Source organism: Saccostrea echinata, unplaced genomic scaffold, assembly GCF_033153115.1.
Source record: "Saccostrea echinata isolate AGI-Se365-2 ecotype Australia unplaced genomic scaffold, CSIRO_AGI_Sech_v1 ptg000056l, whole genome shotgun sequence".
Taxonomy (NCBI): Eukaryota; Metazoa; Mollusca; class Bivalvia; order Ostreida; family Ostreidae; genus Saccostrea; species Saccostrea echinata.
In genome coordinates, this window is record NW_026889805.1 from 9,367,233 (window position 1) to 9,383,241 (window position 16,009).

A 16,009-nucleotide genomic window follows, 5' to 3' on the forward strand; every position below is an offset into this window, starting at 1 on the left:
ACAACATTTTTCAGTTTCAGGTTGGGGGAGGCTACAAACCAAAAAATTTTTAGTAAGCAAAAGAAAAATACATTATCAGAGGTTATTATTGAGGGGGCCCAAAAGCAAAAGAAAAATAGATCATCAGAGGTTATTATTGAGGGGGCCCGAGCATAAAGGAGCAATGTTTTCTATAGTATACCTAAATTTCAGCAAAATTACAGGGGGCCTGCCCCCCCCCCCCCCGTTCCTTCAGCCATGTATTGTATCAAATCTGCTTCACCCTGATTCAGATTTTTTTTACAGTCAGCATATACAGACCCTGAAACGTGCTACTACCCCACACGCACGCTGCACGAACGGTACACGCTCGCTACACGGTTTGCACGAAACGCTGCACGGTTTACACGAAACGCTACACGGTTTGCACGAAACGCTACACGGTTTACACGAAACGCTTTGCACGAAAGGCCGCACGGTTTACACGAAAGCCTGCACGAAACGCTTTGTACACGTTTCTCACACGCTTTGTACACGATTCTCGCACGTTTTGGCCTCGATCTGGATTTTCTATTCGGAATCTCTCGGACTTTATTTAAATTAAGTAAATTACGGATTAATCAAAGATTAGTCAAGAATTGCAATCATTCAGATTAAGTTAGGATTAGAACTCGCTACAACAGTACTATATTAACAGATAAAAATACACAATGTTAAGTTGTATTTAATTAATATTATAGTTGTCAATGAGTATGTGAAATGCCTATCATAGTGTATGTACAAAATTTTTTCACTAGACTCTAAATTACGTACTGAAAAAAATAATTATATTTGTAATTCATAATCTTTACAGCATTCAATGTTTTTACAATTATAGTTTGATATTAACAAATCGTTTTATTACTGACAAATAAACCCAGTTATTGATTTGAAAAAAATATTGATTGAATTGTGTATGATTTCTGTAAACGGATTGATTTTCTTTCATTTTCTTTTTATTATTATTATTGATTGATTTATTCATTTTTTTTTTATTTACCTAGTAGTAAATAAATACTTTCATTTGATTGAATTAGGTTCTGTTTATAATTTACAAAGGTAAAATGTACAAAATGTACACTAAATCAAAAAAGAACATTGTGCAGGATGGGGGGGGGGGTGTAGATTACCGAGATCTTACTTCTGTTCATGGCTAAATATAACTGGCACTTGTTTCAGTAAGTATACCATAGGGAAAAAAAAATATTATAGAAACAAATGCCCGTTCTAAGAAAAAAAAAGGATATCCATGTCTCCAGCGGGACCAGATACATGTTATTCATTAACTGCACTTTAATTAGAATGGTACATGTAAATATATCGCTTCATTACAGAATCAATCTTTGACTTATCATTAAAATGTAATATGGTAGAGAAGCCGGGGGAATAGGTATTGTAATGCTATAGTTCTCCATTTTGAAGCATTGTGTTTATCAAATAAACACAATATACCCACCACCTTGTAAAATCCTTGATTTCAAATCCCGCTAGACAAAAAAAAAAATGTAATCAATAGTCGTGGCTCTTAACAATACATTCAATATACATGAATACATGTCCAGTGTCCTAAAAACTAAAAAAATATGCCCTAGAACTGCGTGATTAATAAATCAACTAATATATAATTAATCCGGATTATTTTTCGTTACATTTTATTATTCACGAATACACTGGCAAATTAATTCACTGTTTACAGAGAATCGGATAAATTTAAGAAATAAAATCCATTAAATACTAATAAAACTATTAAATTTCACGAATTAAAAATTAATCGTTATTGTCGGGTGTCATCTTAGCCATGATTGACAAGAGATAATACATGTACATGTAGCAGAACAAGTTTTCAGTTCCCGGCAAGCGGAGCCCGTGATCGCTGTTGTAAATGACCTTGATCACAGTCGTAAGAAGAGTGTCGGAAGTGTAAAGAAGATTCAATACATTTTTAAGGGGTGCATCAGGCGCACCCCTAAAAAAAATATTTTTTAAAAAGAAAATTATCTATAAGAACATGTTAATAACAAAAACTCAAAGTTTGTGTTTACATTTGAACACCCCCCCCCCCTCCCCCGGAAATATTTAACCTTGTATTTGCCGATGCATGTGAATTATGATTCATTTATAAGACAATTATTAATCAACCAATTTTATGCATAAAAAGACTATAAATGACTCATCGTTTAAAAATTATTTGTATCACAATCTTGTAATATAAGAAAATTATGTTCGTTTATAAGGAAAAAAAAAATAATTGTGTTCCCCGGCCTAGAATTTCCATACTTCACATTTATAGCAACGCACTAAACTTAGTATTTTATATTTCACACCTGCCTTATCTATTTATTATTTTGCATTAATCACCCATATGGTTTTGTAATATCTATATACCACAACTGTAAAATGATGAAGAGATTCAAATAAATGAATGCAAGGACAAGACCGGATTATTGATGATTTTTTTTTTTTTTAAAATAATGTTCAGTATTGCTCCCTTTAAAAAATGTATTGAATCAAATACCTTAAAATTGATGTGCGTATAATTAATTACTTTGAAAATATTTTTTTTCCTTCATTATTTAAATAAAAAAAGAAAGAAAATCAAACAAATATGTAATACATTACCGAGTAATTTATTTTGTCGTTTCCGTAGTTTTTTCTCTCTTAAAATACCACCGGTATAATATATTCGAATAATAATAGTTACAAACAACACAGAATGACATGTTGATCCATCAGTAGCCATATTTAAAATAAAATGAGTTCCGAATGAATCCTACACGTTTCTCACACGATTCTTGCACGAAAGTCGCACGTTTCTCACACGGTTCTTACACGAAAGTCGCACGTTTCTCACACGCTTCTCGCACGCTCGCTACACGGTTTGCACGAAACGCTTTGGAGCTTACACGAAACGCTGCACGGTTTACACGAAACGCTACACGGTTTGCACGAAACGCTGCACGGTTTACACGAAACGCTACACGGTTTGCACGAAACGAAAAGCGCACGAAAGTCACACGCTTTTTTGGGGTAGTAGCACGTTTCAGGGTCTGTATATTCTATTAGCAGAGGACCACATTATATTAATAAACAATTATTAAATTACAGCTATTTTTTTCTTACAGGGTCTGTTTCATTTATACTATGTCATGATGATCATGTCCTGCATGATGTTTACAGAAATTAAGTTTAATTTAAATGTTTAAGCTAGAAATAGCTGCGTCAACTTGCGAGACTATTTTTTCAACGTTCGGCCTAATCTTTAAAATATTTAATTTGTTTGTGGACTTGCATAAAAGAATTAAAAAATATAGGGGCCTATCATTTAACTTTATTTCGAATTTCCTTCAGGATTTTATATACCGAACTATAGTCTAACGATTATTTAAAATCATACTTTTTCTCTTGGAAGCTAAATTACTAGGCAAAAAAACAAAAACAAAAAACAAACGAATGTTTGTCTTGTGTATTCTTAATTACAACTTATTACTGTATCATTTTAGTTACTTACCCAAATTTCTCAACATCCATGGTGTTCAGGGGTCATTTTCTGAAAACTGAAGGGGCATTCCGATGGTATTCGGAACAAATGACGGAAAGCACTTGCTAAGAATTCAAAACATGGTTCATAAATTTACAATATTTTTCCTTTTTAGGTTTTTAACATAAAACATGGAAAACTAAGTTAAAGAAACACTCATTTGAACAAATCAAAAGCGGAAAAAATATATATGCTAGATTTTTTGTTTAATTGCATGTTTTTCATGGTCTCCAAAATGCAGAAAAATTATCCTTTGAAATTATACGTAGGTTATAAATTCTTTTCTTTTTTAGGGAAGATGATAGAAATTAGACAACTTTTGAATGTTAAATAACAGAGTTAAAGATTAATAATATTTAATGACAGACTGTTTATTTATCTATAAAAAGACATTTGCAATACTGATGAGGTCAAAATAATAGGGAGACCGAAAAAGGTCGCCTTAATCCAGTGGTCTCCCTAAGCCAGAAAATATATCCTCCTTGGTCTCCTAAAGCCATAAGTCATATATATATATATATATATATATATATATATATATATATATATATATATAAACATAACAATGATAAATTGCTTTCAATATGTTGTATTATAATCAATATGACAATTTTCATGCTTCGCAGATATAACCGCCAAGATATGAACCATTATCACAAAAGACGTTGTGGAACGTGTACCGTTCTCCTGCATAAAAGAACATACAGTCCTGTGGAGACCTGTCAGATCCATTGGGTTCTCCTGCACCAAAGGCATGATATGTCATCTTGGTCATTTGTCCGTGCTTGATCCACCTCCAATCTCCCCCGGGTTTTCTTCTGTTTATGTTTCTTCCCCCAACATAAAAGTGAATTCCTGATTTAAAAGTCCAAGAAAAATGAAATATGAAATTTTAGAATGAGAATGTTTCCAATCCATATAAGTAAGTGAATTGTGAATTGTATAAGAAATGTATGATTAGTAGAAACTCATAAATTGTGTTTCGATAAATTCCTTACTTGTATTCATTTTCTTTAAAAGCTTTTTCATTTGCAAAGCCTCTTCTAGAGTTTCAAAGTTAGCCAGGTAGCCACCAGTTTCTAAACAGTTCGCCTTTAGGATATAATAGAAAAGTGAAGTATTGTAATAATCTTTTTTTATCAAAAGTAAATTACATGTAAGTTTATTTGCTATCATTTATTATGTTCAATTACAATCCTTGTCTACTTACAAATGCTGTGTCTGCTGACACTTTATCTTTTTTGATCAGATAACAAGAATCCCCGAGTTTTTGAAACTGTCTAGGACAATCATCTGTTTAAAAATGAATGTATACTAAATTAACCATTGAAGTCAAATAAACTGCAAGCATTGTGGCAACGCACTTTGAAAAAATCAACGCACTTTGAAAAAAATTTCCAAATTGCGTTAAATTTGGGACAAAATTAACGCACTTTGAAAAAAATTTTCATAGTGCGTTAAGAGTGTATATCAACATTTTTTACCCTAGAGACACCTAACGCACTTTGAAAAAATATGTCTAAAACAAAAATTCTGGACTTAGATTTTAGTAAGAGACAGCATTATTTTGTTATATTTCTTTTGAAAAACTTATGAATTGATCTATCCTCATCGAGAACGAGGAGAAGACAGGTAGAAAGTCCCTTAGCCCAACTCTTCATCTTTCCTATCCAAATATATGTATTTATATAACTGGTATGAGATTGATATACTTTCAATAAATTTTAGTTAATGTAAAATAGATGGAAAAAATGAGAAAAGATTTTCTGAAGAAAAAAAAAAGGCATTTACAGTGTAATTAAAACATGCTATTTTACATGTCTAGCCTTTTTATGATATCAAATTACAAATTTAGAAGTAGTCTGACTGCAAAACTTTTGTTTATTAGATTTACTTGAGAAAAGTTAGTAGTGAACGAGGTAAAAATTTGAGTCGAGTGAGTAGTGTGGCTAAGATTTATATTTCTTACTATCAAATAAATGAATCAGCCACTATTTCATAAATGTTTACAATAGATAGAAAAATGAATATGAAAGATATATATATATATATATATATATATATATATATATATATATATATATATATATATATATATATATATATATATATATATATATATATATATATATATGAGAGAGAGAGAGAGAGAGAGAGAGAGAGAGAGAGAGTATGGTATGGAAAAATCATAATTGCTCCCTTTCCCTAAGGAAAATGCGATGCTTTAAGTCACTTATAGACCCCTACATCCACCGAACTTATTACAGACTGGATAAAATAAAAAAGAAACAAAATTGTGCTATTAAACAAACATTCCTCCATTATTTCTTAAAGACACATTTCCCTTTTATAACATTTACGAGAAGTTTCGGGAAGAAGTCAACCCCTAAAAATCTTTAAAACGTCTATATCTCAGATCGTGAAGTGACGTCATCACCGAAAAATTACGTACCACACCTAAAATTTGCAAGAATATTGACCAAGCCGTGCACATTTTTTTTCAAAGTGCGTTAATATGGTCGATATCAACACACTTCGAAAAGATTTTTTTTTTCAAAGTGCGTAACTTGGTCCCAAATTTAACGCACTTTGAAAAAATTTTTCAAAGTGCGTAATTTTTCAAAGTGCGCTGTAACAAAGCATACGTTACAAAACATCTGGGATTTGGCGTTTCTATAACTAGAATAGTCAAAAGATTGGATTTCATTTTACATTTTGCAATAAGTTATCTTTTCTTTATTCTTAAAGTCTTGTCTTTGCGTACTCAATATTCTGTATCCTTCGAGTCTATGCGTCAAGTTCAAATTTTTTACACTATGCAATTCAGTTTATCAAACTTTAGTTATTAGCGTCGATTTTAAGTCAAAACAATATTTGAACAATATTGAAAAACTTAAAAAAATATTTTATAATAATCAGCAATTCATTTCAACCTTAGCAACTTTATCAAATAGCTGTATCATGATTAAAACGAATACCTCCAACGATTTCAATTGCATCAATCTCTACAACTGACCGAGAGACAGTACAATCAACTTCAATTCTCAACTCACTTACAGGAAAATTCATTTTCTAAAAAGAATGATGATCAATTTAAAGTTTTATGTAAAATATTTGAATATTAACGATTTTTTTAAATCTGGTATTTCTTATTTTCTTACTTAAACGATGCCGAATAAGGAGAGTAAAGGAGAGAAAAAGATCATTACATTTTAAATTGTATTTCATTTTTACATTTCACTTACTGTTTTTAAAAACATAATATATACTCACTTTGATTTTAGGGGAGAATATCCTGGACTTCCTGATTAACTGTGCATGTGAAACCTTAAAAATTTCAACCCACTGGTTTTCTTTATTCTTCGCCAAAATTCTCTTCACAGCTCCAGCATGAAAAGTTTCATATATATTGACCTTAGTTATCCAAACTTTCTCTGGAAATTTGACCTGATTAAGAAAAAAAGATAAACAAATGAAAGAAATGAATTTGTAACTCAAGTTTTATTAATATTAGCTTTAATTTTGTAATAGAAAGAAGAATTTCAGTCGTTGATTATATAAGTCTATCACGGTTGTTACACTTTCTTATGTCCTGGACTTAAGGAAGAAAACAATAACCGGTGACAAGAATGAATCGCTCTAGATATACTTTGTCATATTTAACTTAATTCTTGATATAAAACTGCACCTGTATAAACTGGTTTGCATTCCGTTGTCCGCTCCCCTGTGCCCATGTCCCTTGAATGTCACCATAGCGAGGATATACATTAGGTTTCCCCAATATCTGTTTCGCTGAGTATCTACATAATTTGTATTTGCTATTAATGTGTTCTTAAATGTATATATATATATATATATATATATATATATATATATATATATATATATATATATATATATATATATATATATATATATATATATATATATATATATATATAATATATATATATATATATATATATATATATATATATATATATATATATATATATATATATATATATATATATATATATATAGTATTACGGTGAGACTAAAGTAGAATACAACAGAAATTTGAATCAAAACAAAGTGAAATTAAGTGAGTCTACCCTGGCAGGTTGTACTGTGACGAAAATGATGTAACTTCAGAAGCCCATTGTCTTTTGATGGCTGTCGTTTCACATGTAAAAAATGAATCTATAATGATAAGGTTTTTAAAGGCGATTTCTTTTACAAAATTCATTAAGTAACTTTCATTTTCACGTTTCTTTTAAGGTAAATGTAAGTATATATGCCGACTAGCTGCAGAACTGTAGCTCGCAGGTATGATAAAATTAAAATTTACGACCATCCAAGCTTATTCAGGCTAGCGAGCTACAGATCTGCAGTATATACTGACTTGCATTTCAAAAAGTATCACAGAAAAGCTTCTTGTACCGCCATTTGAATTAAGGAAAATACTTACAAGTACCTTCTTTTGTGAGTTTGAAATAGACACATTCAGCCTACCTTCTGATGAAAAGACGATGAAAATGAAAACGCACAGTAGGATCTTCATAGTTCTCTGCCTCACACAATAACGGTAACTAATGCCAGACCAGTGTTTAAATTTTACCAAGAAAAAAATGTTTTTAAATGAAAACGCACTGGTCATAGCTCTTCTCATATTTCTTTTTAATGTCTGTATCATTATCAAATTTCATCAATATAAACGTCCTTTATACTACTAAGAATAATATTGAAGCAAGATTTTAAATCATATATGACAACCCAGCTGAATTTTATTGATAATAAAAATTGCAAGGAAAATCAAAACTAACCCTGCTTCCTTCAGACACTCAAACAAATTAAGTTGCCAAAATATCAGTTCTTTACGCTCACCTAAGTCACTTTTCTTAATTTTATTAAAAATATTTATTTTACTTTGTCCCTAAGAAAGCAATTATATATTCAGAGTTTGATCCACACGACACAATATTGATTTTTCTTAATATATGATAAAGAGTTTTTTTTCAGTCTTTAAGATTTTTTGCTACATAAACAGAAGGGTGAATTTAAAAAAATGACCGCCAAATTGAAATTTTTTGAAAAAAATTCAACTACCCATAAATTATTTTTCACTTATATCATTAAATTGTACATGCATTCTAGTTAAATTTCCTGAAGTTGCAATAGAATAGATATTTGGATAAAAAAATTTCAGAATTTTTATTAGTAAAACTGTATTTAAAGAAGGAAAATATCAGTATATCCTAAAAGACTTCCTAAAAAGCATAATCAAAAGAAATTATAGCTTTTTATGCTTCAAAATGGTATCAGGGATATAAATGATTAGATCTTAACCTTGACTGAATTTCTTCTCTTGTATATGTGGGAAAAAATTAGGTTTTTTGATTGTTATTTTACAAAAAAAATTTTCAATTTTGCTTTGAAAAGTTTTGATACGAGAGAAATATAAAACAATAAAATCCCCCCCCCCCCCCCAACATTTTTTTGTCCATTTAAGTAAGTTCTTTAAATTTAAGCCAAAAGAGAATTTTGACATACAAGTCTTCTCCACCAAAAATTACGAGATTTTGAAGTGACCCACAGTGACTGTTACATTATTGTGATACACTCCTGATTTCTTATATCCAGTTTTATTTAACATTGTTTTAAAAATTATAACACACAATTACCCATTCTTAGGTTGTAAATCAGTTTGTTGTTTTGATATTTTTTTTTATCATTTACATTATGTTTTGAATATCAAATAGTATCAAACACTTTTTTTTTTCAATTTATGTTTTACTAAAGATAGATGAAGATCATTGATAATTATAAACAGTTTTGTTGCACTTTTTTGTTGAACAGAACACAAAAATTCATGAAGTGTTGGCAACATTAAGTGGTAACGAAATTGTGCAAAATTTTTGGTCCTAAACTTCATAATTAAAGCACATAAAAGTATTTCAATTTGGCTTTATACCTTGAATTATTCCCTTATAATGTCAAAAAACTAGCTAGAATATAAATATATTTAGAAGATAAAATATATCTTATAATATATTTTCCTTCACAGGACAAACACTACGCAACTGAGGTCAACCAAAAACATTCTACTCATCAATTTTTTCTTAACATTTATTCATATTTGATCAGCAATAATTTTCAAATATATGTTGCACTACTGATCAAGAGCATGGGTAAAAAATTATTAAATGATGAATAAAAGGCTGAGTCTACCCAATTTGGGAATGAAAATATATAATAAGCATTTTACATGAAAATGAAAAATAAGGAGATGCGGTGGGGTGGTGGCGGTTAGACTTCTGTTTACAATCCACTCTGCCACTGAATCTAGTTTAAAAATAACAGCCAATCAGAATCGTTGAACAAATTAAACGTAACTATCAGAACCTAACCTGGTAGATGTTAAAGTTACGGTATTCTTTTCAACATAAACTTAGCTTATTCTCATAAGCCTTAATTTATGTTGAAAAGATAAAATAGTATAGTAGGTTAAAACATTTATTCTAAGTCTAACATTAAAACATTCCACAAATAACTTCCAATACAAAAACATCAAATAACATTGAAATACATATATATACTTTGGCATAAATAGGGGCAGACTCAGCTTCTCATAGTTTTAATCAGTTAAAAAACCCTATCCTCAAAACAGCGGAACCAGTCCCAAGAGCCGGAAGAAAGGTACAGATATATGTACCAGTCAACTCGGTGAAACTGGTGTGCTTTGAGATTGAGGTTCAACTTCCAAGACAAAACTCAACTCGGTGTAGCAGCATAGGAGACCAGTCATGTTTGACCGGTTTAAAATTTAATAATTTATATATATGGTAAAATTATTAAATGATGGCCAAAACTCAGGTGAATGTTGTTGCAATCGAAATGAAGCTGAGTGCCCCCAAAAATGCAATATTAATAATACTGAATAGAAATGATATACATGTACATCCTAATATAAAACATAAAAGTTCTTAATGCAAAAAAAAAAACAACGAAATTTGTATGCAATTATCTGACAAAGGTCAACTAAACCTAAAACTGAAAATAAGTGTCAGGTGACAAGGTATTAAACAGTTGTCATTGACTTTTGTGCCTCTCGTAAAACAGTTTCTGGTGTTCTAATATATCTACAACAAGCATCAGAAGACCATCTACCTAACACCTTGATTAAATGGTCTTCCATATGGACAGCAGCTGCAGTGGTTGCTGCCCCTATCCTGAATGAGTGTCCATTATATACATCTGAATTACATCCAATACATTTAAGAGCATGCTTAAGTTCAGAAATAAATTCAGTTCTTGTTAGAGCATTTCCATCGCTATTTACAAATAATGGTTGCTTGGCTGAAAAGGGCAAGGAACAGCGTGCTTTTAAATATTTACAACATATTGAAAATGGACATATTATGTTGCTTGTGGGGAACAGTTTAATTGTAATTCCTTTTCTAAAAGGATCAGTTTTTGAGATCTTAAGATTTAACAATACACAACTTTCTAGAACACTAAGGTCACTAACACATAAGTTTGTTGTGGGGTCAAAAGAATCCTTAATGGTAAATTCCCCACACCTTAAAAAACCAAAAAATGCTATAGTACATACAGTTTCTAACATAAGATTTCTAAAACTTTCTGTTCTACGAAAATATATACAAACTTTTTTCAGTATGTCAAAAGATATAGGATGTCTTAGCTTACAAGATGGTAACTGCATTCGTTTGACACCATTTAACAATGCTTTAAGTCGAGACAGATTGGTGACATCTGGGTAAGCAATGTTGCTTTCAAGACATATAAATTTAATACCGCACAAATACAGCTTAATGGTTGAAAAGCTTAGCTTAAGCCTACTAACACAGTGAGCTACAAAGTATATCAAATAGTCTTCAGTCACTGGGATGTCCGAAGTATATGCACTAGAAATGGCACATGACATCAATAAAAATTGAACGTACATATGGAACGCAGACCTATAAGTGGATCTTGTGCTTGGTGCTACGGCATTTGTCCATAATTGTTGTACTATGTCTTCGAGCTCCACAAAACACCTTTGGGTGGTGGTACTTTGGTTGCATGCTCTTGGGCACTGGGTACCAGACTGCGAAACTTCGAAATCTGTAAACGTGATAAAGCATCTGCTATAGTATTTTGTTTACCAGGAACATGAATTGAAGAGAATACAAAATTATGTTGAGCAGACACAAGAGTTAATCGTCTCATTAACGGCATAATATGTACAGACTTTGATCTTCCCTTATTTAAGATTGCTACCGTTGCCGAATTGTCACACATAAAAACTATTCTTTGTTTCTTCCACATATGACCCCAGAGAATGGAAGCTACAACAATGGGATATAATTCAAAGAAAGCAATTGATAATTCTGTATCACTATCACATAATTGTTTAACTTCATCTGTCCAAGGCTCGGAGAACCAGTTTTCTTTAAAGAACCCTCCATATCCTACCGTTGCAGAAGCATCTGTATACAGATTTAGTTCCTCTGATGTAATCTGAGACATGCTATAAAATAGATTAATGCCATTCCAATTGCTTAAGAAACTCAGCCACATTTGCATGTCTTCCCTACATTGTTCGTTTATTTTCACGTAATGATGCAGTTGTTTAACGGTGGTGGATAGGGCAATAAGATGGGAAACAAAAGACCTTCCTGGGAGGATGACATGGCTGGCGAAGTTCAAATGGCCCAGAAGTTCTCTCTTCGTACAAGATTTGCGTGACTGAAATTTGTGAAGGAATTCTGTTATTCTTTGGAGTTTCTCATTTGGGAGTCTGGCTTCCATTAACTGTGAGTCTAAAATGATGCCTAAATACTCTAAGCACGTGGTAGGTCCTTCGGTTTTATGCAGAGCCATTGGTCTATTCAGAGTTTGAAAGATATGATACAACAAATTCATGTTTGTTTCACCGTCATTTTCAGGATGTTCGAATGTGATGAAATCATCTAATAGATGTAGAATATATTTGATTCCATAATTGTTATACGCTATCCAGCACACTGCTTGTGAAAGATTGTCAAATATCTTTGGACTTGATCTGCAACCAAATGATAATTTTGTATAGTAATAATATTGTGATCTCCATTTGAAACAAAACATATGCCACTGTTCGGGTAGAACCGGTACAAGTTTAAAGGCATCGGAAATGTCTGTTTTGCACATAGTGGTCCTACGTCCTAGAGTCTGAATAATTCGTATGGCGTCATCTATTTTAACATAAGACAGAGAACAGTTTTCTTTATCTATCATGGAATTGACACTGGCATGATGCTCGTTATCATGAGGGGATGATAAGTCCATGATAAGCCTTGGTTTCCCTGAATATTTCCCAATTGCCACGCCTATTGGGCTTACTCTGTATTTTGGGAATGGAAGTGACTCTAGTGGACCTACCACGAAACCTTTCTCCACTTCTGTCTTCACTAATTTATCTACTATTTCTGGCTGATTTCTAGCTGACAGAAGATTTCTACATTCTAAGGTTTCTGAATCAGCATCTGCATTAGAAATCATAGTATCAAAGCCATAAGTAAAACCATCACACAAATATTTCGCAAATTCTTTGTCAGGATGATGGAAAAGTTCATGTGTTAAAACTTTAATGTTTACAGGCGTTGTTAGGAGATCATCTGTCATCATTGTCCTGTTTTCTAGTCACTTTTTTTCCAACCTTAGGCTGGACTCTGGAAACATTCTTACATAATGAGGATCCATGGTCCTTAGAATGGCATGTTGTGCACAGATGTTCAAACTGGCAATTTTGTCTTTTACATTTGTTTTCGTTAAAGTTATTACACACTTCTTTCCCATCTATTATGGTCCTTGGTCGTCCATATCTGTCCATTGATGATGACTTCGGGTTTTGTGACGAAGATGAAGTAATCACTGGAATTCTACTTTCAGATATTTTTGGACAGAAAGCAGACATGTGTAAGGTTGATGAACATGTATTACAGGTACTGGCTTGAGTATTTCCCATCACCATCATCATAAGATTCAAGTCCTTAACTGACCAATCCACCTTAACATTATGGTCTCTTAGTGCTGTGGCTGCTCTGGCAGAAAACTGGCAATGGTAATCATAGAACTTTTGACCATAAACGTTATGAATATCCACTATGTTAGCCTCGTACCTGAACAGTTCAACTTGCCTTTCAGGTACTTTTGACACATGACTCTCTTGTATCGTCCGAATGCAGTAATAAATTCGGCTATAGTCAATTGTGTATGGGGTCGAGGATCCTCATATTTTAACAAGTTTATTGTGATATTCTTCGTCTTTTCCGTCTTATATTTGGGTATTAGCAATTCTGCTAAATTCACGTCTTTCCCCTCCCATATCTTCTTTCTGAGTTTATCCCCAACAATGTCTAAATGCGTTAGGTTTTCAGAGGGGACACCAAATTCTGTCTGAGGTAATCTATACCCACCTGTATTCTGAGTTGCTGGGACAGTCTGGCTCCTCATGGCCGCATACGCCGTGTCCAGTGAATTACCCGTGTCATTGTTGCTATTTCCTGTATTTCCCGTCTTATCTGACATCAGTCGGAGCACTGTCTGTTGTAGACCCATAACGGTTTGTTGCATTGTGTTCATAGTATTCAGCATACCGCTGATTACTTAATTATTTACACTGGCGGCCATGTTGGAATTGTTACGCAAGGATTCCGAGCCCGAATTCATATGCGTTTGAGCACGTTGGACGGTCTGGTCGGTAAACTCGGTATGAGTAGATGTTCCGATATTGGAAGTTTCTTCAGACTGGGACACAATGGGTGTTTCTGTCGAGGAATTAGGAAGCTCATCAGGATGACTATTTTGGGACGAGTCATTTTCCCGCCGTTCTCTCACCGTTGGGGTTCTGTTTACATTTTCCAAGTAGAGTTTTCTAAGAGTCGCCTTTCCAATATTAGCAGGGACACGAATGTTTAATTTTAGAAGTTATTCTTGAAACTGTGTAGTTGTCCAATTGTTTACGTTAGTAGCGTCCCATCGACTTGACATATTTTGTAATGGACGCTGGCGAGTGCGCGGTCTTGAATTACCATCCGCCATCGTGAGATAACTGTCTCTGATTTCCAAACTACGATTACAGTTTATAAATCACGGAAACATACACCTTATGTATTAAAATTGTTCACATATCTCACATAATTCTGTACACGCAATGCACACGCAGTACAGTTAAGGCAACATTTTCTATAAAAAGGCACCAAAAACGAGACACTTAAAGTTCAACCGTCTTATTTTTTAGTATGAAACTCTATCTGAAATATCTTAATGGCTTTATGAAGAGTTTGTCCATCGCTTTTCACATCGGTATTTTTTGTCATCATGTGACCCTCTACAGTCACGTGAGCTCCGATTTTAGGTCAAAATATGAAATGTCAAATTTAACCAAAAAGTGCAAGGGCAAGGCATACAATATTTGAACTGTACAATGTTTCATTGTGTCCCTTAGTATCTATTCTATCGAAGAACTGATGCTCATTCAGTCAGATTTCTGAGATATTTAAGTTATTCATTGAAAACAAACACCAGTATTCAAAAATAAGGTATTTTTCATCATTTAATCGGAAATTTTAAATTGCCTAATGAATTACAAAGAAATGAGCATCACTTTTTAAAAACTATACAATAAAGTAAAGAATTTAAAATAAAAACCTACCTCTTGGGTTGTCGCCTTGCCCTTGCACTTTTTGATTAAAAATTGAAATCTTAACACAATCATTCTAAATATAGTTTTCAAACGCATCATTGACCCAGCATGGGAGATAACTCTGTGGTACTTAATAGAGTTTGTGTACCTCGCAAATTTTGAACAAATAATACCTATATACGGACTGTGTTGGGCTTTATTTCATTAAATCAAATCGGTATGTATAAAAAAGATCCTTGACTTTACTTTGTTTTATATATCTTCGTTCTTTTATACGCTACACAAGACGTATTTGACACCTACCGCATTTCCTCCGTTCGTCAACAATAGGCCTAAAATTTGCCGCAACATCATGTAAATCAATTAGCCCCTTCACGGTAACTGCGGTACTACTCTTTTGCAGGGCAAAATAAGAACGTTTGGCGAAGTTTTTGTTGAGATATAATTAAATGACGTATATTTAACAATTACTTTTACGTCATTTTTCACCAAACTATTTGCCCTGCAAAAGAGCAGTACCGCAGTTACCGTGAAACGGTCTATTGGAAAATGCCCATGGTTAAAAATATTGAAAGATTCAATAATTTGTAATACAAAATAGACAGCCGCTATCAATGATAAAATATTTATTCTTCCCCATTAGACACACAGAAATAATATCTCCAACAGAACTCAGTTGTTTTTTTTTTTTTTTTTTTAATACATGTGTGATTATTTTAGTTATCAAACCTTCAACTGTTTAGGGATTCTAGACTACATTAAAAGTTTTAAGAACAGGAGGAAGG

The 16,009-nt window shown here is 32.5% G+C and overlaps 2 protein-coding genes across 2 annotated transcripts in view; both read right to left on the reverse strand.

Moving 5' to 3' along the window:
- Positions 1 to 4,131: 4,131 nt before the first annotated feature.
- Positions 4,132 to 16,009, reverse strand: part of LOC133173725 (uncharacterized) — a 94,942-nt gene continuing 83,064 nt past the window's right edge. Inside the window, exons 6-8 of the mRNA XM_061308745.1 lie at positions 4,767 to 4,849; positions 4,555 to 4,648; positions 4,132 to 4,411 (exon numbers count right to left, since the gene is read on the reverse strand). Coding sequence (XP_061164729.1) covers positions 4,170 to 4,411; positions 4,555 to 4,648; positions 4,767 to 4,849 — 419 coding nt within the window. The 3' untranslated portion in view covers positions 4,132 to 4,169. The remainder of the gene's footprint in view (positions 4,412 to 4,554; positions 4,649 to 4,766; positions 4,850 to 16,009) is intronic.
- On the reverse strand, positions 10,562 to 14,441 carry LOC133173724 (uncharacterized). The gene is made up of 2 exons (XM_061308744.1): positions 13,996 to 14,441; positions 10,562 to 11,662 (listed from the first exon to the last, which is right to left on the reverse strand). Exons 1-2 carry the CDS (start codon positions 14,171 to 14,173, stop codon positions 10,617 to 10,619), a joined length of 1,224 nt encoding a protein of 407 aa, XP_061164728.1. The 5' UTR covers positions 14,174 to 14,441; the 3' UTR covers positions 10,562 to 10,616.